General features: G+C 44.7%; 1 protein-coding gene across 1 annotated transcript in view; it reads left to right on the top strand.

Moving 5' to 3' along the window:
* Window positions 1–27,848, top strand: part of GOSR1 (golgi SNAP receptor complex member 1) — a 591,443-nt gene that overhangs the window by 92,892 nt on the left and 470,703 nt on the right. Inside the window, exons 3-4 of the mRNA XM_086951506.1 lie at window positions 2,863–2,950; window positions 3,451–3,558. Of these exons, the coding sequence (XP_086807632.1) occupies window positions 2,863–2,950; window positions 3,451–3,558 (196 nt within the window). The remainder of the gene's footprint in view (window positions 1–2,862; window positions 2,951–3,450; window positions 3,559–27,848) is intronic.

A 27,848-nucleotide genomic window follows, 5' to 3' on the forward strand; every position in this document is an offset into this window, starting at 1 on the left:
GGTAGTGTGTTGTGGTAGTGTGTTGTAGTAGTGTGTTGTAGTAGAGTGTGTAGTAGAGTATAATCTAGTGTAGTAGAAGAGTGTGTAGTAGAGTGTAATCTAGTGTAGTAGAAGTGTGTAGTAGAAGAGTAGTAGAGTGTGTAATATAGACTTGTAGAGTGTGTAGTAGAGAGTGTAGTAGAGAGTAGTGAGTAGATTGTGAGTAGTAGAGAATAGTAGAGAGTAGAGAGTGTGTAGTAAAGAGTGTGTGGCAGAGAGAGTGGTAGAAACTGTAGTAGAGAGAGTGGTAGGGGGTGTGTAGTAGAAGAAACTGAGGTACATGAGTAGTGATCCAAGGATGAGGACAAAATAATCCGAAAGCTACAGTATGTTGAAGAGGAGCACCACTCCAGGAGTCAGACTTCTAGCCCAGTAAAAGCCCAAAAAAGGTTTGTAGGCCCACTACTGCCTTCTGAGCCCCATCGAGCTGAGACAAAACATGGGAGCTGAAAGAGCAGACCCAAACGCATTTGGAGCTAAAGCACCCGTGGGGCTGAAATACCCGCCTTCAATGTTGAAAACCCCATCTTCGACCTAGAAGACAACACTCAGCAAAAAAGTCTTCTTATTCAGCCCAATACAGGGAAATGCTTAAACAGCCACCGCATGGACCATTAATGTCCACACTTTAATCCCATTCCTAAGTTGAGAAAGCTAACATTAGAGGAAGAACTAGAGTATGATGAACCTCCACAATCTGGACATAACCCATCTAAAGTGCATAGAACACCTTACCAAACTGCTAATATTCCTGAAACTCAAGTCTTCATCACCAGCTGCATGTCTGTCAACCCCTTCACCACCACCAAGGGCAAGTTTGCCACTGCCTCACTTGCCTCTAAAAGAATCACAAGAGGGGTCTATTTACTCTGTATCATGTAGATGTATACCCATACGACCAGCCAATCAGCATAGGTGAGGATCCATGGGAGGACTACAGTGTGGATCCTCCAAAGGATCAAGACATTGAGCCTTATCCTATGAAACCATCTCCCTGGATCATACAACAACATACCTTGCTGTAATTCAGAGAGCGGCTCTACATCAAAATGTCTCTATACACATTGTGAAAGAAGAAGACTATTTCCTTGTAGAGACCGTTTCAAAAGTGTAGTGCTCAGTTGCTTACTGTCTTAAAGGAAATCATAAAATCTGCTCCTGAAAGATCCTATTAGTCTATGTATTCACTCCACAGATAAAAATAAAAGTATACTTTCCCTGAGGCCCACATTTACATAAATTGTCTGGTTCCACCAGACTCACTAGTGGTTCATGCATCCAGTAAAGGGTGTCTGTGCAAACAGCATGAATGCACCCCTCCAAGATAAAGAAAGTAAGCGTATATACTCAGTAAGGGAAAAGAGCTGCTGTTGGTGCATAGACTCACTGGCTTAGTGTCAATTCTGTTGAATTGCTGTTAAGGTATGTCAGATTCCCTTGAAAAGATGGAAGCACTCGTACAACATTTGCCTGAAACATATAGGAAGAGGGAACAAACTATTAACAGAAGGGAAGATCATTTCAAATGCATACATATGCTACACACTTGAAGCAGCTGACACTGCTTCAAGAGGTATAAATTACTTCGCAGGCCTGGCTTGCTAAGAGTGTCAGAATTTAAACCAGAGTGGCAACAATACCTTCTTACATTCTGTTTAATGGGGAACACCTTTTTGGGCCTTAGGTGGACTAAATGTTCGAAAAATTTAGACAGGACACAGAAATAGCATAGTCAATGCAGGCACTACAAACATCCACCTCAATGAGATTTTGTTTCCTAAGCCCTACCTAAGAGGTTCACCCATTTCAGGGAAAATACCCCATACACACATACACATATGAAAGGCAACAGCATCGAGCCTTTCAGGATCCCCAAATCAATGAGGGCTACTCATTACACTATAGGTACTAAAAACGTCCACCTCGGTAAGGTTGTTCGTGAGACCTAACCATGAGGTTTTTCCAAATCAGGGCAAACATCCCATACACACACATATCAAAGACGACAACATCAAGCCTTTCGGGATCACTAAAATAACAGGGGCTACTCAAAGGGAAGTTATAGAGGTAACAATAGCAGAGGTAGGGGTAAAGATGGTTCTTTTAAGGGAGCCACAACCATCAAACACTGACCCGCCCAGGGCCCCCTCCGGCATATAACGCCAGTAGTTAGACGAATAAAGGATTTCCATCCGTACTGGGTGGAAATCACTTCACTGGGTACTCCTAATAGTCCAAAGAGGCTATTATCTCGAATTCCACACCAACCCACCCAAAAATGCTCCAGGAATTTCTAAGGTGGTTAATGCATTTTTGTAAAGAACTTGAATAAAACTTATTTTTACAGAGAGTTATTTGTTCATTGCGTATATTCTTATTCATAATTGTAACCTCCACACTCATTTGAATAAGCACCTGATGCTTGTATGATTCAGTTTAGTTTATGCTATATGAGAAAAACTGATTCACTCTGGAACGTCTCTTGCCATAGCCAAGCTTGAAAAACAGTAGAGGGTGTTTTTTATTTTAGGTTTTGTGATACCAACTTGTGTAGGCATTGTTAGAATCCAAAGAAATACCAATTAGCATAGTACTTTGCAGGCAGCCGGCATGGAACTTATGATTGTTCTTTTTCTTCTCCTTGTTATAGGATTGGTTACTTTTTATTGTGCCTGCTGGTTTTTTCCTTTCAAAACCAGATTTTCTGGTTTTGTTTCCTTGCAAATTTGCAAAGTTAAAGCCATTTCAATAAATGTCAAATACGGAGTCAGTCAATGAATTATCTTTTATTCAGACTAAAATAACCTCTCGTCTGTCTTTCAGCTCTGACACAACTCCCCTCTTGAATGGATCTACCCAAGACAGAATGTTTGAAACCATGGCGGTGGAGATAGAGCAGCTTTTAGCAAAGGTATCATGAAGCAACTTGACATTAGAAAACTAAAATGAAGTTTGGTTCAATATCACAGTGTTTAATTATTTGGACTGTTATGGCCAAGTATAATTGTGTGAATGGTGATATAGATTCATTGTTTTTTTACCAGTTTATCTTATACAAGTTGAATACATAGGTTCATGTAGCCAGTAGCTGTATTGTGGACCTAGGTTTGTTTTGATTTTATCCTTCGTATAGTGATAACAATGGGCTACTTGTAGCTTGCATCCATTGAAGGTGGATTGAATGAGTTGTTAGTCTCCATTCAATTATCCTTGTTTGCTTATTGTGATGGTCTATGTTATGGAGATTAAATGGGTTCATGATGGTGTTATCACTCCATTTATGTGTATTAAGATATAATGGATTTATTACCACTATCTTTCACTAGAGTATGTGGTGTCTGTGTAGTTGCCAGTGTGAATCACTTGAAATTTATTTGGCAAATGGATCTTCTCATGCTGTCTTTTCTCTAGCTCACTGGGCTAAATGACAAGATGGCAGAGTACAGCAGCAATCCAGGTACGGCTTCTTTGAATGCAGCCCTGATGCACACGTTACAGCGACACAGAGACATACTTCAGGTAATGAAGGGTGGGATAATTACCCTGAAATACATTTTAACACTTGATATATTAACTCGCCCATGCATAGAATATTCTTAACTGCTTATGACTGTTTTTGGTTGTGTCTGACACCTTCTTGAAACTTAAATTGATCCATTTCTAACCTTGTTTCCACATACTTCTTCCGTTTTCAAAGTATGACTTTACAATAATTAGTATCAATAAGTACCTACCTTCTACCTCTAACCCTCTGCGGCAAGATGTTTGGATCAGTCTCCTTCCTTTTTTGCAGTTTCCTTTGTGCAAGTAATTTTCCATTTGCTTTCATTCCACATTTAATCTTCCTAAATGTCTTGATTCTTTTCTTCATTTACATACTTCCAATGCGTATATATCTGTTAAAGTTCAACTCTACATGTCATAAGGGGTAAAAGTGGAAGGAACATCTTTATGTAAAATCAAGAGGCATGGCATTACAAAATATAAATACCACAGAGTTAGTTGATGGAATGGATGTGGGAGAGGAGGAGAAGTAAGTAGAAGATCTCTTTTGGAAGAGTTCAACATAAGAAAAGTAAAGGCCATCCGTTTTTGAATTACAGTGAAGCACTACATGTGAAATTGGAGGTAGAGAGAGGGAAGGTAGAAAATCACTCTATAGTGATAAGAAGTTCAAAGTGGAGCTGAAGTCCCAAAGTGAAGTATTGTATAGAATAGGAGTGAAGAAATGTATGTGGTAATTATTTCTTAGAGCCCCATTCCACTGAGAGAGAGTTCTCTGATAGATATGATGAAAACCAATGGAGAGCTATGCCCTTACTGGCAAATGTTTAGCGGCATATGGTGTGGGTTACAGTTGAATGCTTTAAATAGATCAAGAAGAATGCAGTCAGAAGATAGGTGAGTGGAGGAAATAAAGTTGCCGATATAGATGAGTGTTGCTTCTGTTAAATGAAGGTTTTAGAAGCCAGACTGGAAGGGACGAGAAGGTTGTATGAGTTAGTTGAAAACAAGGCCTTCCAGTATCTTCAATATAAACAGAAGTAGGGATACTGGTCAGTAGAGGAAGTCTGAAATTTGCAATCTTTCAGCTCCTGCTGAAAACAAAAACAAACATTATGGGTAGATAGATAAGAGTATGTGGTTCAATATAGAGGTTAGGTAGAGAAGTTTTTGGGGAGGAAGATTTAAGGGTTTATTAGTTTTGGGACTCACAGGGGTTCGGATTATATGCAGGGTGGATTAGGTCATTTGAAAATGAGCTCCAGGGGTTAAGTAGGAGAAGTATGTAGTGATCAAAACCTTATCTGGAACAGTGCACCCTTAGGTTGATGAAATATTGCATACTTGATCACTTGTTCTCGTAGTTGTGGCATACCAGTAGCCTCACAGCACTGTGCTGAATTGATCCTCTGATACCTCTGTGTCCAATATTTGGGTTTGTTGTGTTGGCACAGCGCTGTGCGGCCCATTGGACCTCGTAAGGTTCTGTATTTAATTTGATGATGTTCTTAAGTCTGAACTAATTATATTTGCTGTGTGCTCAAACAATGTTATTAATAGTAAGTAATATAGTGTTAATTAAACAATTCCCAATGCATTTCAAGACCTCTCTTCATCAAAGGATTATTTGATCTGCGGTTCTGTGGAGAAAAATAAAAGAAAATGTGCCAGAAATCAAACGTATCTCTGAATAACAGAAGTGTATAAGTGAAATCTAGAGATCATGCTAACATGAACTCTTTCAAGCATGAATCATAAACTGCGATCATATAAATGAAAACGTGTATCAAAATGGTCCAATAAGGGGACCCTAGCACGAAGTATTTTGGATCAATTCACAGTTGCTTGGTATTCACAATGTTCCAAAAATATACCACATTCATTCGGAATGTGTCCAGAAGTTTGATATTAGTATAAACCATCATGACCATAAAACTGCTCAGTGGCTTCCGTACAAACTTTTGAGCAGCTTCTGTACAATCTTTTGAGCTGGGATATCCATTGTATGTGCAGTACCTGGGCCTCGCTCTGGCTGTGTGATTCAAAAGACTGACGGGCAGATCAAGGCAGCAGGTGTCTACCATGCATCTAGACCTGCTGGCTCTGCCCATCTCAGTCTGTCAGAGTGAGCCGAGGGTGCTGGCTATTAGGGTGGTACGACTGGCAGTCAGAAAGAGTTTACTCTGAGTAAGCATGCTGGCAGCACAGGCAGTTGGGAGGTATGTGACAGCAATCAATGGATGTGCGATTCCAGGTTAAAACTTAATGGGGAGAAATCTGAAATACTCCTCTTGGGAACTCGTAACAAAATCCCCACATCCCTCCCTTGGCCACCATGCATGGGAACGCCACCTATTCCAAAATCCGAAGTCAAGAGCTTAGGGATATGGCTTGACCAGGATCTAAGTTTCAAAACTCAGGCGAGGAAAACGGCGGGAACCTGTTTCGGCCTGATAAAGATGGCTCGAAAGATTTTACATCTACTCCCGCTCCAGTCCAGGAAACTCCTGATGCAGGGGCTTGTGAACTCCAGATTGGACTATGGAAATGTCCTGTATCTGGGGGCCCCAGCCTCGGTTGTCCATAGACTTCAATGCGCACAGAATGCGGCGGCTAGAATCCTCACAGGAACCCCAGCGAGGAATTCGGCCAAACCAGCTCTCAGAAGACTGCACTGGTTGCCAGTAAAAGAGAGGGTCAATTTTAAGACCCTGTGCATCACTCACAGAATTATGCACAACGAAGGCCCTCCCATTCTTAGGACACTCGTGACTCAACAGCATTCAAGTCGACAATTAAGATCCAACTCTCTTTCCCTCGCCAATGTCCCTAGAATTAGGAAGGCCAGAACAGGCGGTCGCCTGTTCTCCTATAATGCTCCCAGACTTTGGAATGCCCTTCCTCTCTCCCTGAGGCAAGAACATAACCACCTCAGGTTTAGGAAACGTCTAAAAACCCTTCTTTTCCCTTGAGCTTATCTTCCTGACCCTTCCTTACCTCAGTACCGTGGTCTTTCTTTAGCGCCGGGATGCCCCAGGGTAGCTGCGCGCTGTAGAAAACCTAAAATCAAATCAAATCAAGCAGCTTCTGTTTACCATGCTGGAAAGGAATCAGTGGAATGCAGAAAACATTCAACGTTATAACGTGGCAATATTTCAGAGATTGCGATCCCGTGTCTGGAAACGATATTAGAGGTGTGCACGGCACACAAGCTTCTAATACAAAAAAAGGAGGTGGGTGGGGTGAAAATATACAAAATGAAAGGTATTGTCGACATGGGAAGTGAGTATCAACAGCATGGTAGAGGCCATTTAGCAGAGTGAGTACTGCTTTCAATTTGAAAGGTTTATGTAGATAACGAGGAATATTCTGCACTCAAATTTCAGGCTGCAAGTTGGACTCCAAGTCCTGTAGGAATAACATTTTTTCAGCTGGGGAATCTCAAAATGTATTTAATTATTGCAGGCCTGTGATTAAGTTGCACATTTACAAAACGAAGACTTATGACCTGCAAGACCCTAATTGGTTCTACAATGTGTATTATCTAGAGAATTACTTTTGAAGGTTATAAGATGGCAATTATTATACACTTTGCCATTCATACTGTTGAAGTTCATATATTTTTTTCTCCAAACATTCTCTCTAGTAATCTTTTGTTTCTGTCTCCTTCTCAAGTCATCGAGGGCTTGACCTCTACTATTTAGCACCATAATTGTTCCTTTTCATTTTATTCTGTTGGCCACTCCCAATCTAATATTCTTATTTCTGTTCGTGCTTTTGTAAGCATAAACCCTGATTTCTATTTTTCGTTCAGTTTTGCCTACTTAAACCAGGCCACAAGGACACTTCATCAGATACACACAAAACATGATGCCAGAGGTTGAGGGTGTCTCACTTTGATCCTTTCTCTTGTATAAGGATGATTGACCAGGTTGCCTTTGAATATATTTTTGCAGCTGATGCAATTGTACCTGGAGTTTGTTGTTTTGAGAAAATATTGACGTTGGGCACTTTGTTTTGGTTCAAAGTTACTTAAGGTTTTTGCTTCTTATACATGCCATCATGCACCATAAATATAGGTTTTTATGCGTCTCCAACCAATATGCTCAAGTGTTTTGAAATGATGCTTTGAGCTTTTTGTCCCGTGGTAAGTATTTGAAAATCATGACCTGTCTCTTATTATTTTTTTGTTTGGTTTGTTTGTCTTCAAGCAGTGTCATTCTTTCCACTCTATCCTTGTGCATGCTTTCATGAAACAGTCTCACGGTTCAAATTGTTCAGATTTGCACGCAATTGTTTTGCTTCTATGGAAGATTTTCTTTCAGTTTCTTAGGATAGAAGAAGTGATAATGACGTCCTAATAATAGAGTTAGTGTATATGTTCTGGGTTTCCTCTCTCATATTCTTTATTTTTTTTTCTGAAACATTTTATTAATGTTTCCATTTCAACAAATTAATCCAGTACAAAAACTTGAAGGTTCGCCTTTCCCAGTCCCTTAACAAAAGGTCCATACAGACCAGAAGCGTCCCCTCCCTCCCCCAATGGCCGCCCCTCACCTCCACCACTTGGGCGCCAGCAGTTCTCTTAGCTACACAGTTTAAGGACCAGTCACTCATTTCTCTCCAGGGGTTACATATTTTATTAAATATCTTTGGACATCCATGGACTGTGTATATTGTCTCTTCCCCTTGCATGCATCAATCCTTGTTATTCACCCACTGATTTATTTCCGGTGGGGCCCGTATCCCATAGGTGCACAGTGTCACTTCTTGTCATCATCAAAGTCAAATTGAACCACTTTATTGTGCATCTTGGGAGAGTTAGTGGCCCAAGGTCCCTAGCAACACCAAAGTAAGGAAAAGGTCAGTATTTTCTCCCCTGATCCCCTTTATCTGGAGACCAACCTGGGCTCAGAAGAGTTGAATCTCGGATAGTCCCACAGAATATGAAGCAGTGTTCACACCCGGCCACATCCCCTCAAACATTTATCATCACATGACTTTCCCATTTTGAACAGCCTGGTCCTAGTAGAGTAAACGCAGTGGAATATTTGAGCTGCACTAGACTGAACTCCACCCGAAGAGCCCCCTCCGTACAATATCTGCACGCTTCCCCCTAATCCGTATCCTACATTCCCCCTAATCCGCTCCCATTTTCCCCATAAACACTGTAGGGAGACCTTGCATTGGACACTTAGTGAACTATAGACTTGTGAAGTGGCTTGTTCATGAAGATGGGCAGCCAGTATCTGAAATTCCAGGGGGGTTTCATCCGCCACGTCTTGTTGCTGCTCCCTATAAATGGCAAGAGCTCACTTCACATGTAGATATCAGAGCCTTTGTCCATTTCTTACGTTGTATTGCACCTGAAGTTTTTGCAAAAGGTATCTTAGCCCTCTGCACCTATACAGCTTCCATTTTAGAGATTCCCAGGAAATCTCATTGTTTCCTCCCTTCAAATTTCTTCAACTCAGCTTGTATATCTGAATCCCAGAGGGGCGTTGCCAGCATCACTTCACCTTCCCTTCCAGTCTCGGTGTGGAGAGGTGAGGGTGCAGGACGGGTATTCTATGCCTCCCATAGATTTCCTCAATGTTCCCCCTCGTCTGTCTGTCTGCCAACAGCACTGGTTTATGAAAGGCTAAAGCTGTCGTATTCTTTTTTGATCTTACATCTAGGAAATGAATGCTTGTTTCATGTATTTTATGGGTAAATGTGATCTTTTCCTAATTTTGACTTATACAGAATAGTAGCTAAACTTTTGTTTTAGTCCAAATAAAAAAGATGTCCTCAATGTATATTGACACATTTTAAATCCTGTGATCTGTTGTTGTTGTGTTGGTATGTTCAGATTCAAATCTAGACATATAGGTATTAGCGAAGGCTTGCACGTCCCACAAACCACGAATGTTCCTATGAATTAAAGTTTAAAAAATCATTTGTGTTACCTATTTCAATATTCACAACCTAGGTTATAACGATTATTAAGAAGTGTGTCAGATTTTGGATATATTGTCTTTAGTTCCAATGTTGTTCCTGGTACTGAGAATGATCTCTCTTGACTTAATTAGTATAGATAGATAGATAGATAGAGCAGGCCCAAACAGGGATGTCACATTTTGATCTCACCTTTTGACCGGTGCTGTAGCAGAGATGTTCTGAACAGCCAGATATGTGGAAGATGAAGGGAAGAGAGGGTGGGACTACCATTGTCACTTTGCAGATTCTCATGGCTGGGGCCTTACAATGCCTATTGCTGCAAAGCAGGCTTGAGGGAGGAGAACCTCTTGTTCGACCCTGTGAGAATTCTGAGGGCCGGATGGGAACAAACTCATCAAAATTATGTACCTAAATCCCTGAAGATCTCTGTGAATTAAGCGGTCTTATATCTCTCGGGTAGGTTGCATAAATGTAGTTAAAATTACTATACTGCCATGACTCCTCAACTCATCAAGCACTCCCAAGTCCCCATTCCAGTGACTGAGAGCACAGAAATGCAGAAGAAACGAATTGATTTTATATGGGGAGTGAGGAAAGGCTAAGTCTCCCAAGTACATTTTGATGGTTCCATGGGATAAAGGTGACTTAGTTTGTCCCAATCTCCTGAAATACTATCAGGCTGTGAATGTAAGCATATTGAGGGTATGAGCAGTCAGGGAAACCAAGGGTAAAAATGTATGTTCAAACACCAGGCAGTGTGTGGCAGATCCTGGCATGGCTGATAAATCCCTCATCCCCTGCAAGTATATCTTCACTTCACCTGTAAAAACAGCTTTCTAAACGCGAGCTGTAGCTTTCTCAAAGCAAGCGGAAGCTTTCTCAAAACAAGCGGTAGCTTTCTCAACATGAGGTAGCTTTCTGAATACGAGCGGTAGTGACGGCCCGTGTTGAGGAATGTCACCGGAAGACTGCACTTCATTTTCTCACTCGCCAACTTAACATTAACGAAACGCGCAAGAAAAAAACTCTGCCACATAGACATTGGCAAAGTTTTTCCGAAACTCTGCGCACCGAGTGGAGGGTGCAAAACTCTGCGAGCTTTGCCGGATGAGCGGAGTTTACCACCCACACCAATTAATTTTATGATGGCTCCGCAAGTGATTTTCCCTTCAGGGCTATTGAAAGAGGAGCACTGGAGCCAGGGTATCGTGCTTTACGGAAATGCGGGCCATGAAAGTTGGTGGATGCAGTCAATAGAATGTAAATTATGCTTGGGTGCAGAGATAATATTCGAAATTGGGGCTTCTAGGCCACCTTGGTCATACGACCGTGTTAACACTTCCCATTAGATACTGGGATGGATGCCAACCCGTGTTCTAGGGCGATCATGACGGAACGTAATCGCTTGAAAAAGTGTTGAGGAAGTTGGATAGAGATAATACTGATTAGGTATACTAGCTGGGGCAAAATGACAGTGTTTATATGATGGATAAGGTCTGGGGGCAGGATGTTCTCCTTGAACACCGCCAAGCTCTGGAATGCTCTCCCCATCTCACTTCGGTCCAACCCAGACCTCCTTTCATTCCGTAAAAGTCTAAAGACCCTGCTGTTCGCTAAATCCGACTCCCCCTAGATTCCCTCCAGGCACTCCCTGCTTCTACTCAGCGCTTGGACGCTTTCGGGCAGCAATCGCGCTTTACAAGTACTTTTACAATTACAATATATGCTCAAACCGTAAGGACATCGGTCGCCATGATTAGGTATGCTACCTGGGGCAAAATGACAATGTTTATAATGGATATATGCTCGGACAGTAAGGGCAGCGGTCGCCATTGCTAAGCGCTTAGGTGTTTAATTGAGGACGTGCACCAGGGGAGAGAGAGAGAAGTCTAATGGGCAAGGTTGCATGCTGGTGGGTGTGTTCTAATTGATAGATATACTGTACAAGAGTTTAAATGCAGCAATCTCTTGAATGACTGGCACCAAGTTACTATCTGGCTCTCGAAGGTAGAGTATGATGCAGAACCTCTTCAAAGACTTGCAGAAGTTGTGGGGTTAATAGGACAGCGAATGCCTTTCATCATTCACTAGGAAACCCATCCAACCCCTGTGCCTTCCAGGTGGGCGGTTCAGAAAATACATGTCGAGTCTCCTCTAGGGTTGGGGGTGCGTCAGAGCGCCATCCAGCAATATCAGAGCAACTCCATTTAGAAATTCAGTGAGCATTTGTGACAGAGGAGACTCTGCGAGGTATAGAGGTCAGAGGAGAAAGCACTGAACTCCACCAGTATTTGTTCTGCATTATAAAGCGTATCCCCATTATCAGTTTGAATTTGGATTACAATATGGGAAAATGTTGGCAGTCGCAGCACAACTGCTAATGTTGTGCCTGGCTTTTTGCCTTCCCCGTAAATTGTGGCCTTGGGCATGGCAACCCAAGTGCTTAATCTCTCTTTCTGCCACCTTAGTGAACTTGGTGAGGGTTGATGTGTTTAAGGTGTGTGCATATTCAGTTTTTTGGGAATTAGCATCTTTTCCCAGTCTGTTCAGGTGGTTGTGGAGCACATACGTATACCATACAGTTTAGAAATGCATACCCTTTGTATAACTACCTTACATGCATCCCAAAGAAGGTCTACACAATCATTTGAGTGTTTGTTAAATTTAAAGTAGTTAATTATCTCTGTCCTAACTTTTTACAGAATACTTTATCATATAGGGCCATTGGTAAGAAATGCCAGGTAAAGGCATGGCGTTTAGGGGCAGGTTGTACAATGATGAGTACCATCTGGGCTTGGTCAGAATACTTATGCGGTAGGTGATCCACCTTGATCGTCCACATACATATATCTGAAGTACCCAGCCGGTAGTCCAATCTGAACCAACAGCTGTACCCAATGACATGTAATTGCCCACCAAAAGAGTGGGGTTCCCACATCATATGTTCTCTACGTTGTGGTCAGATATGGTGGAGCACAATCTAACCGTTTCTGTGGAGTGTGAGCAAGTTGAAAGATGCGATCTGTCTAACGCGGACTCCAAAGCCAACTTGAAGTCCCCACTCCATTGGATGGATAGAGGTGATTGTGTTAAGAAGGTGTGCTATGTGGTGGATAAAATCTGGGGCGTCCACATTGGTTCAATAAACATTCACTGATGTGATATGTTGATCGTGTATGGTGCCTTTGACTATTGACTATGCCCTTAAGTGTCATTAATCTCCTGGGTCACGAAAAAGAGCACCTGTTGATGAATAAAAATTACAGTGCCTCTTACATAAGAGAGGAGTAGTTGGCAAGCGTGCGAAAGCCATTCCACTTTGTCGCAAAATTGGCCAATTGGGGTTTGGTGAGGTGCATCTTCTGTAAGAGTGCTACCATGATGGCATGATGCGTCAGGTATGCTGGAACATGACATACCTTACGGGGGTTATTGAGTCGTCCAACATTCCAGCTTAGGCAGTTTAATGAGGCCATAATGTAGGTCAATACAGCTTCATGGGATATGCATATTGTATAAGTGATCGAAGTGGATTCCACCATTGTTTAGAAATCATGTATACCTCATGTAATGTGAATGTGTGTCATGCCTGGGATAAGATACAACCTGCAAAAGCACCAAAGTCCTCACCCACCCCCAGTCACATCGACCAACCCAAAATGCCAATTGAAATTAACCACCCACCCCGACAAAACCAGTCCAATAAGAGACTGCACAGTATCGCAACAACCAAATAAAGGTGAAACTGGGCACTTCCCAGGGGTGTGGTGGGGGTGAATGAGCACCAGCTAGACAACACCTCTATGATGGAAGTACGTGCTGGAGCACCCACATAGAAAGTAACAGACATAGGTTTGCTGATGACTTCAAATTTCCATAGATCATGAGGGCTTAATTCGAACAAAGAAGCAGTGGATCCGATTGTCAGCCTCATCCCGCCAAGTGAGAACGAGTGCAGCTAGGAGGCTGAGGCGGGAGACATGGCCAGACATCTACAGCGTAATCTACATGGGAGGAGAGAATGTGAATTCAAAAGTGAAGGCATGCCAGATATTGTTTAAGTTAAAGTTAAAGCCCTGGTGAGTGGATGCCATGGTTGAACCATAGTGGACTAGTCAGATGCCATCCAGGAGGCTATGTGGCCGGTCATAATAAACTTTGGTTTGCAACAGTCATACAACAATGATCAAGCGGAGGGCAAGAGTGACGTGGCCCAGACTAATATGACCAGGGCGTTTACTGTCACTCATTGTTGTTCAGATGTGAGCCTGCTGAGTGGCAAGATACCAGAGTGGAGGCTTCGTCCACCTTCAATATGTTTTGTGATAAAGGGAGTAGCATTCTACAGAGATATGCATATGTAAGGCTTATCGCGATTAATTATCTTGAGACACGCTGGGTACAGCATAGCATATTGGATATTCGCCTGGCACAGTTTCTGTTTTTATGGCAGGTACTCACGTCGGTCTTCTTGTACCACTATTGTGAAATCTGAATGGATACTTAGAACTTGTTTTGTTACTCTCGTGCCAAGCGCAGTGCTGCATCGCAAGTTCAAAGATACAATAGTGGGGCTATAATGGGGCGCATAGTGGTACCAGGATGCGGCAGAGGCCCCAGTTATTGGCGCTTTCACTTGATGGCAAACAAATGCCAAACTTATCACCCTAAATCGTTCAACAGGAAGTTTTTCAATAGGTCATGAGATTGCCTGTAGTGGTTGACTTTGGGGAACCAATCAAATGTAAATGGTTGCAGTGAGAACACACCTCCAAGTCCTGATTCTTTGCTTTGATCACATCAATGACTTTCACCATGTAGAGTATTTTCTCTATTTTGTGCGATGAGTTGTTTTCGATAGTTTTAATCTGTGTTTCTGCTGTTTTCAGGTGTCCCTCTTGCTTATGCAGGGCTTTCTACATCTGGTTAACCCTAGCTGTCAGTCCAATTTGGTGTCAGTAGAGCGCAGGCTGTTGAGGCAAATGGGGGACTGGCATCCCGCCAAGCCGGGTTTCGTCCCAGGCATTCGACCGAGTCAGTCGTGGTCTCAGTCTTGGACAAACTCAGAAAGGGTATGGATGAAAACAAACACCAGGCACTGGTCCTCCTTGATCTCTCCGCCGCCTTTGACACGGTGGACCATACCATCTTACTTACCCGTGTCAAGGCGGCCGGCATCGGGGGATCAGCTTTGATCTGGCTCTCCTCCTTTCTGAGGGAACGCACTCAGGCGGTCCGGCTAGGCGACTTCACGGCCACTCCCCTCCCTGTCACCTGTGGTGTTCCCCAGGGATCCTCTCTCTCCCCCTTACTTTTCAACCTTTATATCTTTCCTCTCATCTTTGCACTACAGCAGCTGGAGGTCACCGTCTATAATTACGCGGATGACCTCCAGCTCATCTTTGATCTGTCCCCTTCTCCTCTCTCGGTCTCCAATTTCCAGTCAACTATGACATTCATCAGGGACTGGATGAACCACAACCACCTTAAGCTAAACCCGGATAAAACCGAGCTGGTTCTCACTGGTGGTTCGTCCAGTCCCTGGAACTCTCTCTTCTGGCCCCCCTCTCTTGGCTCTGCACCGACCCCCTCCACCATGGTCAAAACACTTGGTGTCAAAATAAACAGCCAACTCACCCTCCATTCACAAATCAGTTCTGTGGTGTCCTCCTGCTTCCTCTCTCTCCGCACTATCCGCACTGTCTCCCGCTTCTTTTCCCCCCAGGCACTTAAGATCATTATGGCCGCACTTGTGATATCGAAATTGGACTACGCAAACGCTCTTTACCACGGTATCCCCGCATACAGTTTGCGTAGACTCCAGACCGTCCAGAACCAAGCAGCCCGGCTTGTGTACGGCCTCCCTCGTTATCACCACTCCACCCCTCTTCTCAGGGAGCTTCACTGGCTCCCTATAAAGGAACGGGCCCTATTCAAGATCGGGTGCATGGTCTTACAGGCCCGCCAGGGCACCGCCCCCGCCTTCATCTCCTCACTAATCAAGTCTTATGTACCTGCAAGAGAACTTCGGTCTTCCTCCAAGTCCCTCCTCCAGATCCCTCGCTTCACTCGCAAAAAGTGGGGCGGAGCCAATTTCTCCACCCTGGCTCCAACCTTCTGGAACTCACTTCCTGACCACCTCCGCTCTGCCACTCAGTATCTCCCCTTTCGCAGAGATCTGAAAACGTTCCTCTTCAGCCAGGCCTTCCCCACTTAAACTCCCTCATATATCCCCTTCATCTCTCCCTGGTCTTTTCCCCCTCAGTTGCTGATCCCCCTAGCGCCAAGAAACCGCAAGGTGTACGCTGCGCTATAGAAGTATTTTAAATTAGAAATTAGAAATTTGTATAGTGATGAGCAGCGTCTTAACATCTTAATCCTCTGTGGCCCCTACCTATTTTTGTGACCCCTCCCCCTCTGAGTGTGACGATGGTCTAGAAATGTGCTTGCCATCAAATGCGTTAAGTAGTGGCAGCAATGTGCTCTTTCTACTGAGAGCCGCACATTGCTGCTGCTCCACAGCGAGAGCCACTGTAGTGTAGTTCCTATATTCCTAATAGGCTCTGCGCATTGGAATACTATTCAGCAGTGTAGACGTAGGACTGAGGTCGACTAGGTCTCTACTGACTATATTACACTTAAGGTTTGCCAGCTAGCTCAGAGGTCACTAGAAACTTTCTCGAATAAACAAGGAGGAGTTTAACCTCCCTGGATAGACAAGAAGGGATTAGCTTCCGAAAACCATATAACATGTTAACTATGCTCCCTCAGAATAAGAGTAAATCTCTAGAGTCGTTTGAAAACAATACACTGCTATTTCACTCAGTCAATTGTGCGTTCTTAGTTTCACCAGAGCGCAGAGAAGAGAGAGACGGGCGTTTTCAATAAAAGGTATTATTTATTGAACAGTCTTCCTTCTCATGCAAGAGAAATGAATTGCCACAATTGCAATACTTAATGTAAAGTAAAGTACGTACAGTAAAAGGAGTATTATGAAATAATACTGTAAAAGCATTGATATGGTTTCTTAGCCATAAGATACTTTAAAATGGATAAAATATATACATACATATATACATTGACTAACGTGCTCAACTGGTGCTTCTAAAATACGCCTACCCCAGTGTACCTGACCTAAGCCTAATACGTGGGAAGGAGTAAGTAAGTAGCAGTTTAAATTAAGTTGGTTTTGCCAAGAATCTGATTCAAGAATTCTCTTTAAGGGTTTAGTCAGCACTGTACCTTGGGAATAGAATGTAGAAGGTCTGATATCTCTTTCCTCAGGACTTGATATCCCAGCAACCCGCAAGGGTAGGCTGGAAACGCCGGAGCTGTATTTTCTCGGCAGGAGAAAAGACAGCGTCTTTCTCAGCGCGTCAAAGAGGAGGGGCAGCGTCCGTGGGCTCTCGCATCAGCTGGGCTCTCGGGCAAGTGGATAGCTGCTCTGCTCCAAAACCACCACCCTGTGTTTGCTTAAGGCAACGTTGGTATATTTATACCTGAAAGGTGCCGAGTTTGACGTAAGGTTTGGACATAAGACGTCAATAAAGATGTCACTAAGAACTGACCGTTCTTACAGTGCTCGCAGTAGTTCTATTACAAAGCAAGTGGGGATTTCCCAGGTTGCTGGAGGTTTGGTGTGTCGAAAGAACTCTTTGTGCTTTCTAGGAATCCAAGGAAGTAGCTCTTGCGTGCCTTGGACTGCAAGGGCTATTTACTTAAATATGGATCTGATTCTTATGCCATTATAGGGATATTATTGATTATAGCCGTACAAGGGCATAAAATAGCAATATTGATTCAGGTTCCTAGATAAAAACACAATACCCACTCCACGATATAATGTCCATCATTACTAAAACTAAGCAATAGTAAACATTTAAAGGTGCATGTGTATTCCAACCCACCCCAAAAGACATTTTTGCATTTGAAATGGTGTATGCGAAATACATGAAAGATTATTGGTACTGTACGTTTATCAAGCAGTGTAATCATTCAGTAAAAAAGGATGCATATATTTAGCTGAACGATTTGCGAAAATTACACATGAAATGTCTCTTAATACAGAAAAGAAGGTCGAGACTATTTCATCACATATAAATACAATTGCTTGTAAGTGTGCTAGAGGCTGAGGTAATATTTTGTCTCGAATTACTAAAAATATAAGCTCTGTTCTTTAAGAATAGTTCTACTTTAAGCAGAGTACATGTGCCAGAAAAAGGGTAAATATTTTTGAATTTTGAAAAAAATAAGTTCGTTTTCAGGGGAGAAAATAGTTCCAAATGTTTTCAGTAGCTTTTGTCTATCAAAGCTGAAGGCCGAATTCAGAGTTCAGGGGAACGCTGTGTGCCGGTTTGAAAAAGTTATTCTTTCTGTTCAGGGGAGAACATAATTTCAGACAGATGTGCAAAAATGCAGTCTACAGCTTCAGGTGAAAGTTCGACCAAGTTTGAAAATGCTGCAACGGTGCAGTCGTGAGAATGATTGCTATCATCGATGTTAGGATCAGCAATGCTCACAGAGGGTCGTACCTGGGTGATGTTGCTCTCATCTCGTACTTCACTGCCACCTAATCGTAGTGGTGAAGTTTCAACGAATGCCGTCATCGGGATTGGTAACCGCTGGGGACAACGCGATGCATGAGCCGTTACAGGACTTAGCATAGTATCGATATCCATTGGTACTGCTGATTGTAGTGTAAGACAGGTGTCCAACACGCATTCTTCTCCGCATAGCATACATCGAAGCACAGGTAAGATGCAGTTTTGCCAAATAGGTCTGAATGAAAAAAACCAGGTCATATCTAGATCTCTTAGCCGAGGACTTTAGTTATGCGGTCCCGATAGCTATAGCTAGGATCGTTTCTTCCATCGTTGCTGGAGTCTTGTCTGCGATTTGGCTTGCAATATCGGAGCAGAAGAGTCAAAAAAATAATTCCTGCTACGAGTCCCAAAAGTAGTGGTAGGCCGCCAAAGACAGAATGGACAAAATTGGGAAAGATGCCCAGAACTGCTTCGAAGAGTGTTAACAGTCCCGAAAAAATTGTCTTAAATACATGTGCGATGCCACTGGTATCTGACCTATTTAGGATTTGGCTTAGCATTTCTACGAAATGCACGGGGCAATTAGTTGATAAAAGTGTATGTATCTCTGCTGTTGTCCTTGCAACTTGAAGATCATACGTTTCTTTTGATGACGTTAAAGGCACGGTTGTCTGTAAAAGAACAGACTTCATTCTGCTTAAAGTACCAATTCGTATAGAAGAGATATTCAAAGAAGGCCAAATCGTCGCCTCTGTATCAGGAGGGCCGTTTGGATACAATACTTGCATACAGCAAGTGACCATGGAACTAACGCTTACGAGATGTGCTTTCCCTGGCACCATGCCACAACAGCTGTGGTCCGTTATTAGAACGTAACTCCCGTTAGAAAGTTGTCTAAAGAATGGCTCTATCTGTGTTGCAGGTGTGCCGTGCTGGTGGCATGAAAGGTTATTTGAAGTCCCCTCCCAGGCCCCATGCAAATTAATACCTTGGCACAGAAGTATACCGCTTAGTGATTGTTTACAATTATTACCACTAAGAAATACATTCTGGTTCTTGTCACTATAACGTGTGTGTGTAAGGTAATTTCCATGATGACTTAATGTACCCTTTACCCAACCTTTCATACTGGCCTGCTGGTATATACTCTTGGCAATTTTTAAATTGGAAAGTTATTATCGGAATTGTGATTATTCCGTGTATTATCCATTTAATGACAGGTCTTTCTGACATTGTCAATGGTAATCTCTCAAGTTTTTCAATGCTCAGAATCGTATAGTCTGCTCCTTTTTGTGCCAAACTGATTTGTTTATCAGTAAGGTTAAAGATGGAGAATAATGACGTCGTGTTTATCAGACGCCATGGCACGTAGCTTGAATGCAGATTTTGCAACGTCCAGCCGAGCTGTACAATAGAACGTAATTGGGACTGACCGTGTTGTAACATTAGCAAGTCCTGATCTATGATATCGATCGCAGATGATACAATACTGTCCAGTGAATATATTCTGGAGGACAGAGTCATTAACCCATTGTCCACAACAGAAAGCGATTTTTCCAAATGAATACAATCAATTTCTCTTATTTTCTCTGCTGTCTCAATTTGAGTTACTTCCAAGCTTCGTTGTACACAGCGTATATACTGGCCGCTATGAAACGTTTTTGACGCTGTTTGCGTGGTCCCATTATGAAATCGCGCAAGTCTGCACCGTCTTTAAGTAAAGTCAAGTGTTGCTTGATTTCTGCCAGTGTGGATGTCTGTAGCCATTCAAGGCATAGTTTCCCTACACTGTATGTTGTTACTATCCCTGGATGTTGTCTCTGGGAGTATCTAGGGTCTGGTCTGGTCATTTTGAACCCCTGTGTTTTGTTCAGGAATATATCTTGACAGTTATTTGTGTCTGCTCGCTAGATTAACCACTTTTTCCAAACAGGATGTGTTCTGTTTTGGTGTAAAATTTGGGATACGTCTATCTCAATATCTGTGGTCGTATTATCAGGTATTGCCTTTGGAATAGACGGTTTGTTTAGGTCTTTAATCTTAGCTAGGCCAAGACAAGTAGTCTGTTGAATGGTGTTATTCAAGAACATTATTTGTTCTGGGATCATGCAGGCTCGAAATAATGCTTCTAAACCTTGGACATGCCAAGATGGTTTTTGTTTCAATGTTGTTTTTCCAGAAATCAAAACCAAATATAATCATTTTTTCATAAAATGTTTCCGAATAAATCAATTTAGTATTTGTCAACATAGTTTTTATCCCTGTTTTATCTACCAGTTTATAATAAAATGTTTCTGCATCACTTATGTTAAACCCTGAGAAGTATGGGAATTTCTCATAAAATGTTTTCGAAATGCTTTTAGGTGGAGTTGCACAATGTTCCCATTGATTATACTTAAAAACATTTCTAGGTTGAGCAGATTTATGCAAATAGTGATGTGCAAAGTGGTTATTGCAGTACATTTGTTCATAGTTCGATGAACCCTGTAAATAATCATGTTCTGTAAATTTTGCTGACATTACTAAATCTGACATATTATTTATGCTTTCAAAGTCCCAATCATCAGAGAATGTACTTGGTTTTACAAAGTCACTTAATGAAACTTTGAATTGATCTGGATATTTCAAGAGTTCAACCGGGCCATAGATTTCGTAATCCGTTTTGTCCCAAACTACCCCACTGGGTATTGGAATGGCTGTGACATTCACTGATGATAGTTCTCTTTTCTCGGTGTGAGATGACTTGTGTGGCTTTAGGACCAAGTTGATGTTCTGACTTGCTGTGTCCATTGTACTGTATTTTCCCAAACAAAGTACCATGATGAACTAAAGCAGGAGGAAAAGTACACCTAACACAATCCAAAATTCAATCCATGGAGAAATCAGATAGGTTTCTTTGAGTTGATGACAGAGTTCTGTTGCTTTGTCTTTAAAAGTTTTTGTTGCTGGCGTTTCTTCAGGTTCGCTTGGATCTTCAGAAAAGTTATCGAAATTGATGAAGTAGCCAGATGCAGTTCTGTCAATTGTTGGAATTGCTTTTTCAATTTTTCTTTCATTAGCATAGTCTGAGGCTACATCGTTGTAGACTGGTGTTTCTTGACGAACTGTTTCAATTTGGGTTTCAAGAGGCACAAGTTCCATGGCATTGTTGCATAGTCCTTTTTTATTCACTGCAGGTTTATCAAATGTGATTAGTCTCTCAGTTTGAACCTCTTGGATTGTAGCAAGTTTTGGAATTCTGCTAATTCTTGGGAGTCCACTGAGCCTACTACTTATTATTGGCCACATGATTGTGGTTTTACCAGGCCGATGGATACAACTCGGTTCTCCTTTTACCAGCAAGGGGCGGTAGTACACCTGATCTTGTTCCACTGACAGCTAAGACAGGTACTTGTGCTTTTCTATAAGAAGGCCCAAATTCCTTCTTCACCACGATCTTCTCTCTGACCAGATCCCCAATCTTTGGAATCCAGATAGGCCTTTCTGGGACAGGTGGCTTATCTTCAGTGGCTGTTGGCTGCTGTTTTAACTTTATGTTGCTCAGGGCTTTTCTTGTTTCATTTAAGTCCTGTAAAACAGCCAAACGATCTTTGATGTCAAAACATTTTTTCTTATCTTCTACCACTGAAGTCTGACTATCTAAATCCTGAATATACATTCTAGTTCCGAACAATAGTTCGTACGGGCTGAAACCTTTTAGAGAATTTCTTGGCAGATTGTTAGACTACGTTTGAAACTTGTTAAATGTTGGACCCACCCATCACCCGAACCTAATACCTTTGCCGTTATAGATTGCTTTATGTCTCGGGTTTTTTCTTTCCACAATCCCATTTCCCTCAGGATGGAAGGGACAAGAGTACCGCAATGCAATGCCCATGCTGGTCATGGCCTCCTTATAAGCTCGAGAGCTAAAAGCAGGACCCTGGTCAGAATGTAGCATGCCAATTGCATATGTGCCGATAAAGACTCGCAAATCTTTTATAACAGTTCTGGCGTCAGCCGAGCGCTGGGGCCTGTATTTTTAAGTGAATCTAGTCTTAAAAGGAAATTAATGCGATGCTTGAATTTACGTATAGATAGCCTTATGCTAACTACCGAAATGGCTATGGCAATACTCTGGTTGGTTCGCTACTGCGATCTCTGTTGCAGTTTGGACAGCTCTTTGCAAATGTATAATGTTGCAAGCTCTTCCCCGGCCACCAGTATTCTGATTGTAATTCTTTCAGAGATTCCTTGATCTGTTTGTGCCTCGGACCCAATCCCCATGTGTGCGTCCGCTATTAAGAAGACTCTCCTGTTCGTGTTTGGAATTACTCTATCCCCCACTCCAGGGATTCGAGCAAAAGGAACGTAGTTTGCGTCAATTACGTATGTATAATTGAATGGATAGTTCACGGGTAGTGCTGCACAGTCGCCTTTTGAAGACGTTTTTACCGCCAGCATGGTTTCCCCGTCTATGTATTTTTCTGAACGCTATTTTGTGGCTACGGAAGCCGGTTGAGTTGCTTCCGCTGTGGCTGTATTAGCCAATGAATTCTCTGCAACGTGAACGCCATCACGTTGATGACTCTGTGTGTGTATCACGTGAGTCTTCTGTAGTTCTTTTTGTAAAAGAACTACCTGTTCCCAAAGCTTCTTATGCTTTATTGTGGCACCTGTGTCATCTTTGTTATCATTTTGAACCCAGTTCTGCAAGTCACTATTGTAAGATTTGACGCAGAAATGCGAATCGCACACTATTAGTGTCGGGAATTCACGATCGGCATTTTCAAGCGCCATCTTTAAAGATCTGATTTCCGCTCGCTGAGCCGAACAGTTTCTCAGTGATTCAGTTTTTAGGTCGAGCAGACCTACTCTCAATGCGTGAGCATTGAGAGTGTCTGCTTTAGACCTTTTGTGGCCCGTATTTAGGAATGAGGACAGCTACCAGACGCGCGCTTTGACGAGGTCAGATTTTACCTCGGGAGCGAGCATCTGGTAGCTGCGCATGCGCGAATCAAATCCCTTGCTCACACACACACACACAGGCAGCCCCCACCCCTCTGCATGCACGCACACACACACACACACACACAGGCGCGCGCATGCACACGCAGGCATACGACACACATACAGGCACACATACAGGCACACTATCCCCTACCTCGCATTCTCTCTCAATCACACAGTCACGCATGCGCACACACATTCCCACACGCACACACGCGCGCACACACTCCCCCTCCCCTCCCAGGCATACACACAGGCACGCACGCACTTCACTTCAGCCATGGGCCCCACTCACCGACTGCGCTCTTCCGGCGGGCTCCTCTCGCGCTCCGCGCCTCACGGCGCGTCTCGTCTCCTCTTCACAATCGGGGCTCCCTCAGGTCCGAGGAGCCCTGCAACAGGCGCCACACTCCTTCTCCCCGGCCCCCTCCTGGGGACCCGGGCTGATTCGGACAGGCAGGGCGCTCCATGCGCCGGCAGCTCGCGGACCTCGGGAGGCGGGACTTCCGGTCGGCCGCGACCGGATTGGCCGGCCGGCCAAGAGCTTCCGGGTCGCCGCGGGACTTGTTTATAATGGAAGGTCGGTTGAAATATCACTCATAATTACACAAAGCAATCTCAAACCTTGTTTTAAAAGGTGTGGAGGTACTTGCCACCGTTTGTGACAGCGCCCGTGTTTTCCATAGGTTGTACGTGTACGGTATAGTTTGTTCATTTTTATGCAGTGTTGCGCTATTCCGATGTTTAAGAGCCGAGTTCAATGTGTTACACAAAGACTTCGAGAAACGTGGTTCAAAATATGAAATCCTTGCCAAGTGCTCGCCAGATTCCACATGCTGAGGGAACCCGCTGGAACCTTTCGAAATTCGGTGCCATTTGTTTGAGAATGAACTGTTATCGGCAAAAAGCGATTGCTTTATTTCCGGATAGAAGGTTCAAAGCAATCTTAACTATAATTGAATTACAACAGACCTAGATTTGTGTCTATCTAGATATATATTTAGTTATAACTTATTTATAAGGGCAGGTGTTCTTCTCCGCGTCTCCATATACACCACACCATGTATTTAAATATCTGTAATTATAACATCGTTTTATAAATAACCAGAAGCAATACTGTAGCTGATAAAGGTTGTAAGGCGTTTGCAACATCTCACGCTGCCATCCAAAGTGAGTCCACAGTGTGAACCGTGAGGCAGCCGGTGCGCCAGAGGCATCCGGGCACCTGTGGACGGGGCACGGTGCTGGCTCCTTGGCGTGTGCAATAGAGGGCGTCGGTGCTTGGAAGCTGCAGCCAGCATCTGCCGGGGAACGACCTCTTTAAACCAAGGAGGAATTCACCCCTGCCTGTACTCGTCCACCGTAAGCCCCCTGGATCCCAGCCAAGCAGTGCAGCCGAGCTCACCATGTGATTCCCGGCTGATTCATCCCAGCTCAGCTCTTCACACCGGCGCCCTGCTGACTTCCCAGGAATAAAGCCCCGCCATCTCTTTAAACCCCTTTCATCTTGAAATGATTTATGGGAAGGCCGGGCTTGCGGTGCCTGTGCCAGAGGCGGCGCTCATGGAAACAATAATATAAGCGAAAAGCAAAATACGGGGTATTTAAGATTTAAGCGGGGGAGCGCGAGATATGCGCCCTCCCCATCTTGCTTTTACATCTCTACCATCCTCCTGTTGCTTTGGTGTCCCTCTTTCCCCGTTTTGCTACTGTGTTCCCCTGCCCTCCCCATGTTGCTTCACCCCTTGTTTCTTTTTCCCCGATTGCTTTAAATAGTATTTAAAAACGCTTTTGCATGTTTTTTTTTGATTACCGATCTTACTTGGATCAGTATCTCAAAAACAAAGTGTCCATGTAATTTTGTCAACGAACATGCATGATGCTTACACAATGAGGCTGGCAGCCAGGCTACGTTTTTTACATTTGACTTTAGCTATGCTGCACAGCATTGCGGACGCTGTGTAGCGTGCCTACAAACCATTGGGCAGACCTATTGGCTTTGCCAATGCTTGTTAAACATGGAAGTGACACCCGATGTGGAAGGGCGGGAGGCAGAGGAGGGGCTGGTTGTGCAGAAGGTCAGTAGCGAAACCTCTCAGTTTGAGTTAAAAACATACAACTGGCTCATGATAAACACATTTTCTTAGCGGTTCCTGCGCTACGTGCGGCCACTTTTATGACGAGCGATCCCTGCTGACTGACTCGCCTATTACAAGCGCTCACTGCGGCTTTTGTGTGAAAACCAAAGCGCTCGCTGACGGGAATGCGGCCCGAGATAAAATGAGATAACCAGACGTGGTTTTCACGTCCTGCTTTGTGCATTTCTCGCTCTACTCCGAGCCAATTGCCAATACACCAGCACCATCAGATACATCTGCAGCTCCACTTTTCACTCGCTTACATTACCTGCAGCCCCACATCTGGGCGGCACAGATGTTTTCGTTTATGGTACGAAGGGGTATTTATTCACTAGGCAACCGGTGCCTTGAAAATAAATTAACTCCAGAGGACACCCAGGGATTTCTCTCTAGGTTCCAAGGCGTGCGTAGGGCCATCCTGCGTTAAAAGCACAAATGCAGACAGTGATCACTCATCACTCAGCACCACTCAACGCGACAGCACCACTCAACGCGACAGCACCACTCAACGCCACATCACCACTCAATGCCACAGCACCACGCAAGACCACAGCACCACGCAAGACCACAGCACCACGCAAGACCACAGCACCACGCAAGACCACAGCACCACGCAAGACCACAGCACCACGCAAGACCACAGCACCACGCAAGACCACAGCACCACGCAAGACCACAGCACCACGCAAGACCACAGCACCACTCAGCGCCACAGCACCACTCAACGCCACAGCACCACTCAGCGCCACTCAATGCCACTGCACCCCTCAATGCCACTGCACCCCTCAATGCCACAGCACCCCTCAATGCCACAGCACCACCTAATGTCACAGCATCACTCAGCGCCACTGATTGCCACAGCACCCCTCAACGCCAAAGCACCCCTCAACGCCACAGCACCACTCAACGCCACAGCACCACTCAACGCCACGGCACAACTCAACGCCACAGCACCACGCAACACCACAGCACCACGCAACACCACAGCACCACGCAACACCACAGCACCACAGCACCACTCAACACCACAGCACCACTCAACGCCACAGCATCACTCAGCACCACAGCATCACTCGGCACCACTGAATGCCACTGCACCCCTCTATGCCACAGCACCACTCAATGCCACAGCAACACTCAATGCATCAGCACCACTCAACGCCTTAGCACCACCATTTAACGCCTCAGCACCACTCAACGCCTCAGCACCACTCAACGCCACAGCACCACTCAACGCCACAGCACCACTCAACGCCACAGCACCACTCAACGCCACAGCACCACTCAACGCCACAGCACCACTCAACGCCACTGATTGCCACAGCACCCCTCAACGCCACAGCACCCCTCAACGCCACAGCACCACTCAACGCCACAGCACCACTCAACGCCTCAGCACCACTCAACGCCTCAGCACCACTCAAGGCCTCAGCACCACTCAAGGCCTCAGCACCACTCAACGCCTCAGCACCACTCAACGCCTCAGCACCACTCAACGCCTCAGCACCACTCAACGCCTCAGCACCACTCAACGCCACAGCACCACTCAACGCCACAGCACCACTCAACGCCACAGCACCACTCAACGCCACAGCACCACTCAACGCCACAGCACCACTCAACGCCACTGATTGCCACAGCACCCCTCAACACCACAGCACCCCTCAACGCCACAGCACCACTCAACGCCACAGCACCACTCAACGCCTCAGCATCACTCAACGCCTCAGCATCACTCAACGCCACAGCATCACTCAACGCCACAGCATCACTCAATGCCACAGCATCACTCAATGCCACAGCATCACTCAACGCCACAGCATCACTCAACGCCACAGCATCACTCAACGCCACATCACCACTCAATGCCACTGCATCACTCAGCGCCACTGATTGCCACAGCACCCCTCAACGCCACAGCACCCCTCAACGCCACAGCACCCCTCAACGCCACAGCACCACTCAACGCCACAGCACCACTCAACGCCACAGCACCACTCAACGCCACAGCACCACTCAACGCCACAGCACCACTCAACGCCACAGCACCACTCAACGCCACAGCACCACTCAACGCCACAGCACCACTCAACGCCACAGCACCACTCAACGCCACTGATTGCCACAGCACCCCTCAACACCACAGCACCCCTCAACGCCACAGCACCACTCAACGCCACAGCACCACTCAACGCCACAGCACCACTCAACGCCACAGCACCACTCAACGCCACAGCACCACTCAACGCCACAGCACAACTCAACGCCACAGCACAACTCAACGCCACAGCACCACTCAACGCCACAGCACCACTCAACGCCACAGCACCACTCAACGCCACAACACCACTCAACGCCACAGCACCACTCAACGCCACAGCACCACTCAACGCCACAGCACCACTCAACGCCACAGCACCACTCAACGCCACAGCACCACTCAACGCCACAGCACCACTCAACGCCACAGCACCACTCAACGCCACAGCACCACTCAACGCCACAGCACCACTCAACGCCACAGCACCACTCAACGCCACAGCACCACTCAACGCCACAGCACCACTCAACGCCACAGCACCACTCAACGCCACAGCACCACTCAACGCCACAGCACCACTCAACGCCACAGCACCACTCAACGCCACAGCATCACTCAGCGCCACTGATTGCCACAGCACCCCTCAACGCCAGA

Source organism: Lissotriton vulgaris, unplaced genomic scaffold (genome assembly GCF_964263255.1).
Source record: "Lissotriton vulgaris unplaced genomic scaffold, aLisVul1.2 SCAFFOLD_863, whole genome shotgun sequence".
Taxonomy (NCBI): domain Eukaryota; kingdom Metazoa; phylum Chordata; class Amphibia; order Caudata; family Salamandridae; genus Lissotriton; species Lissotriton vulgaris.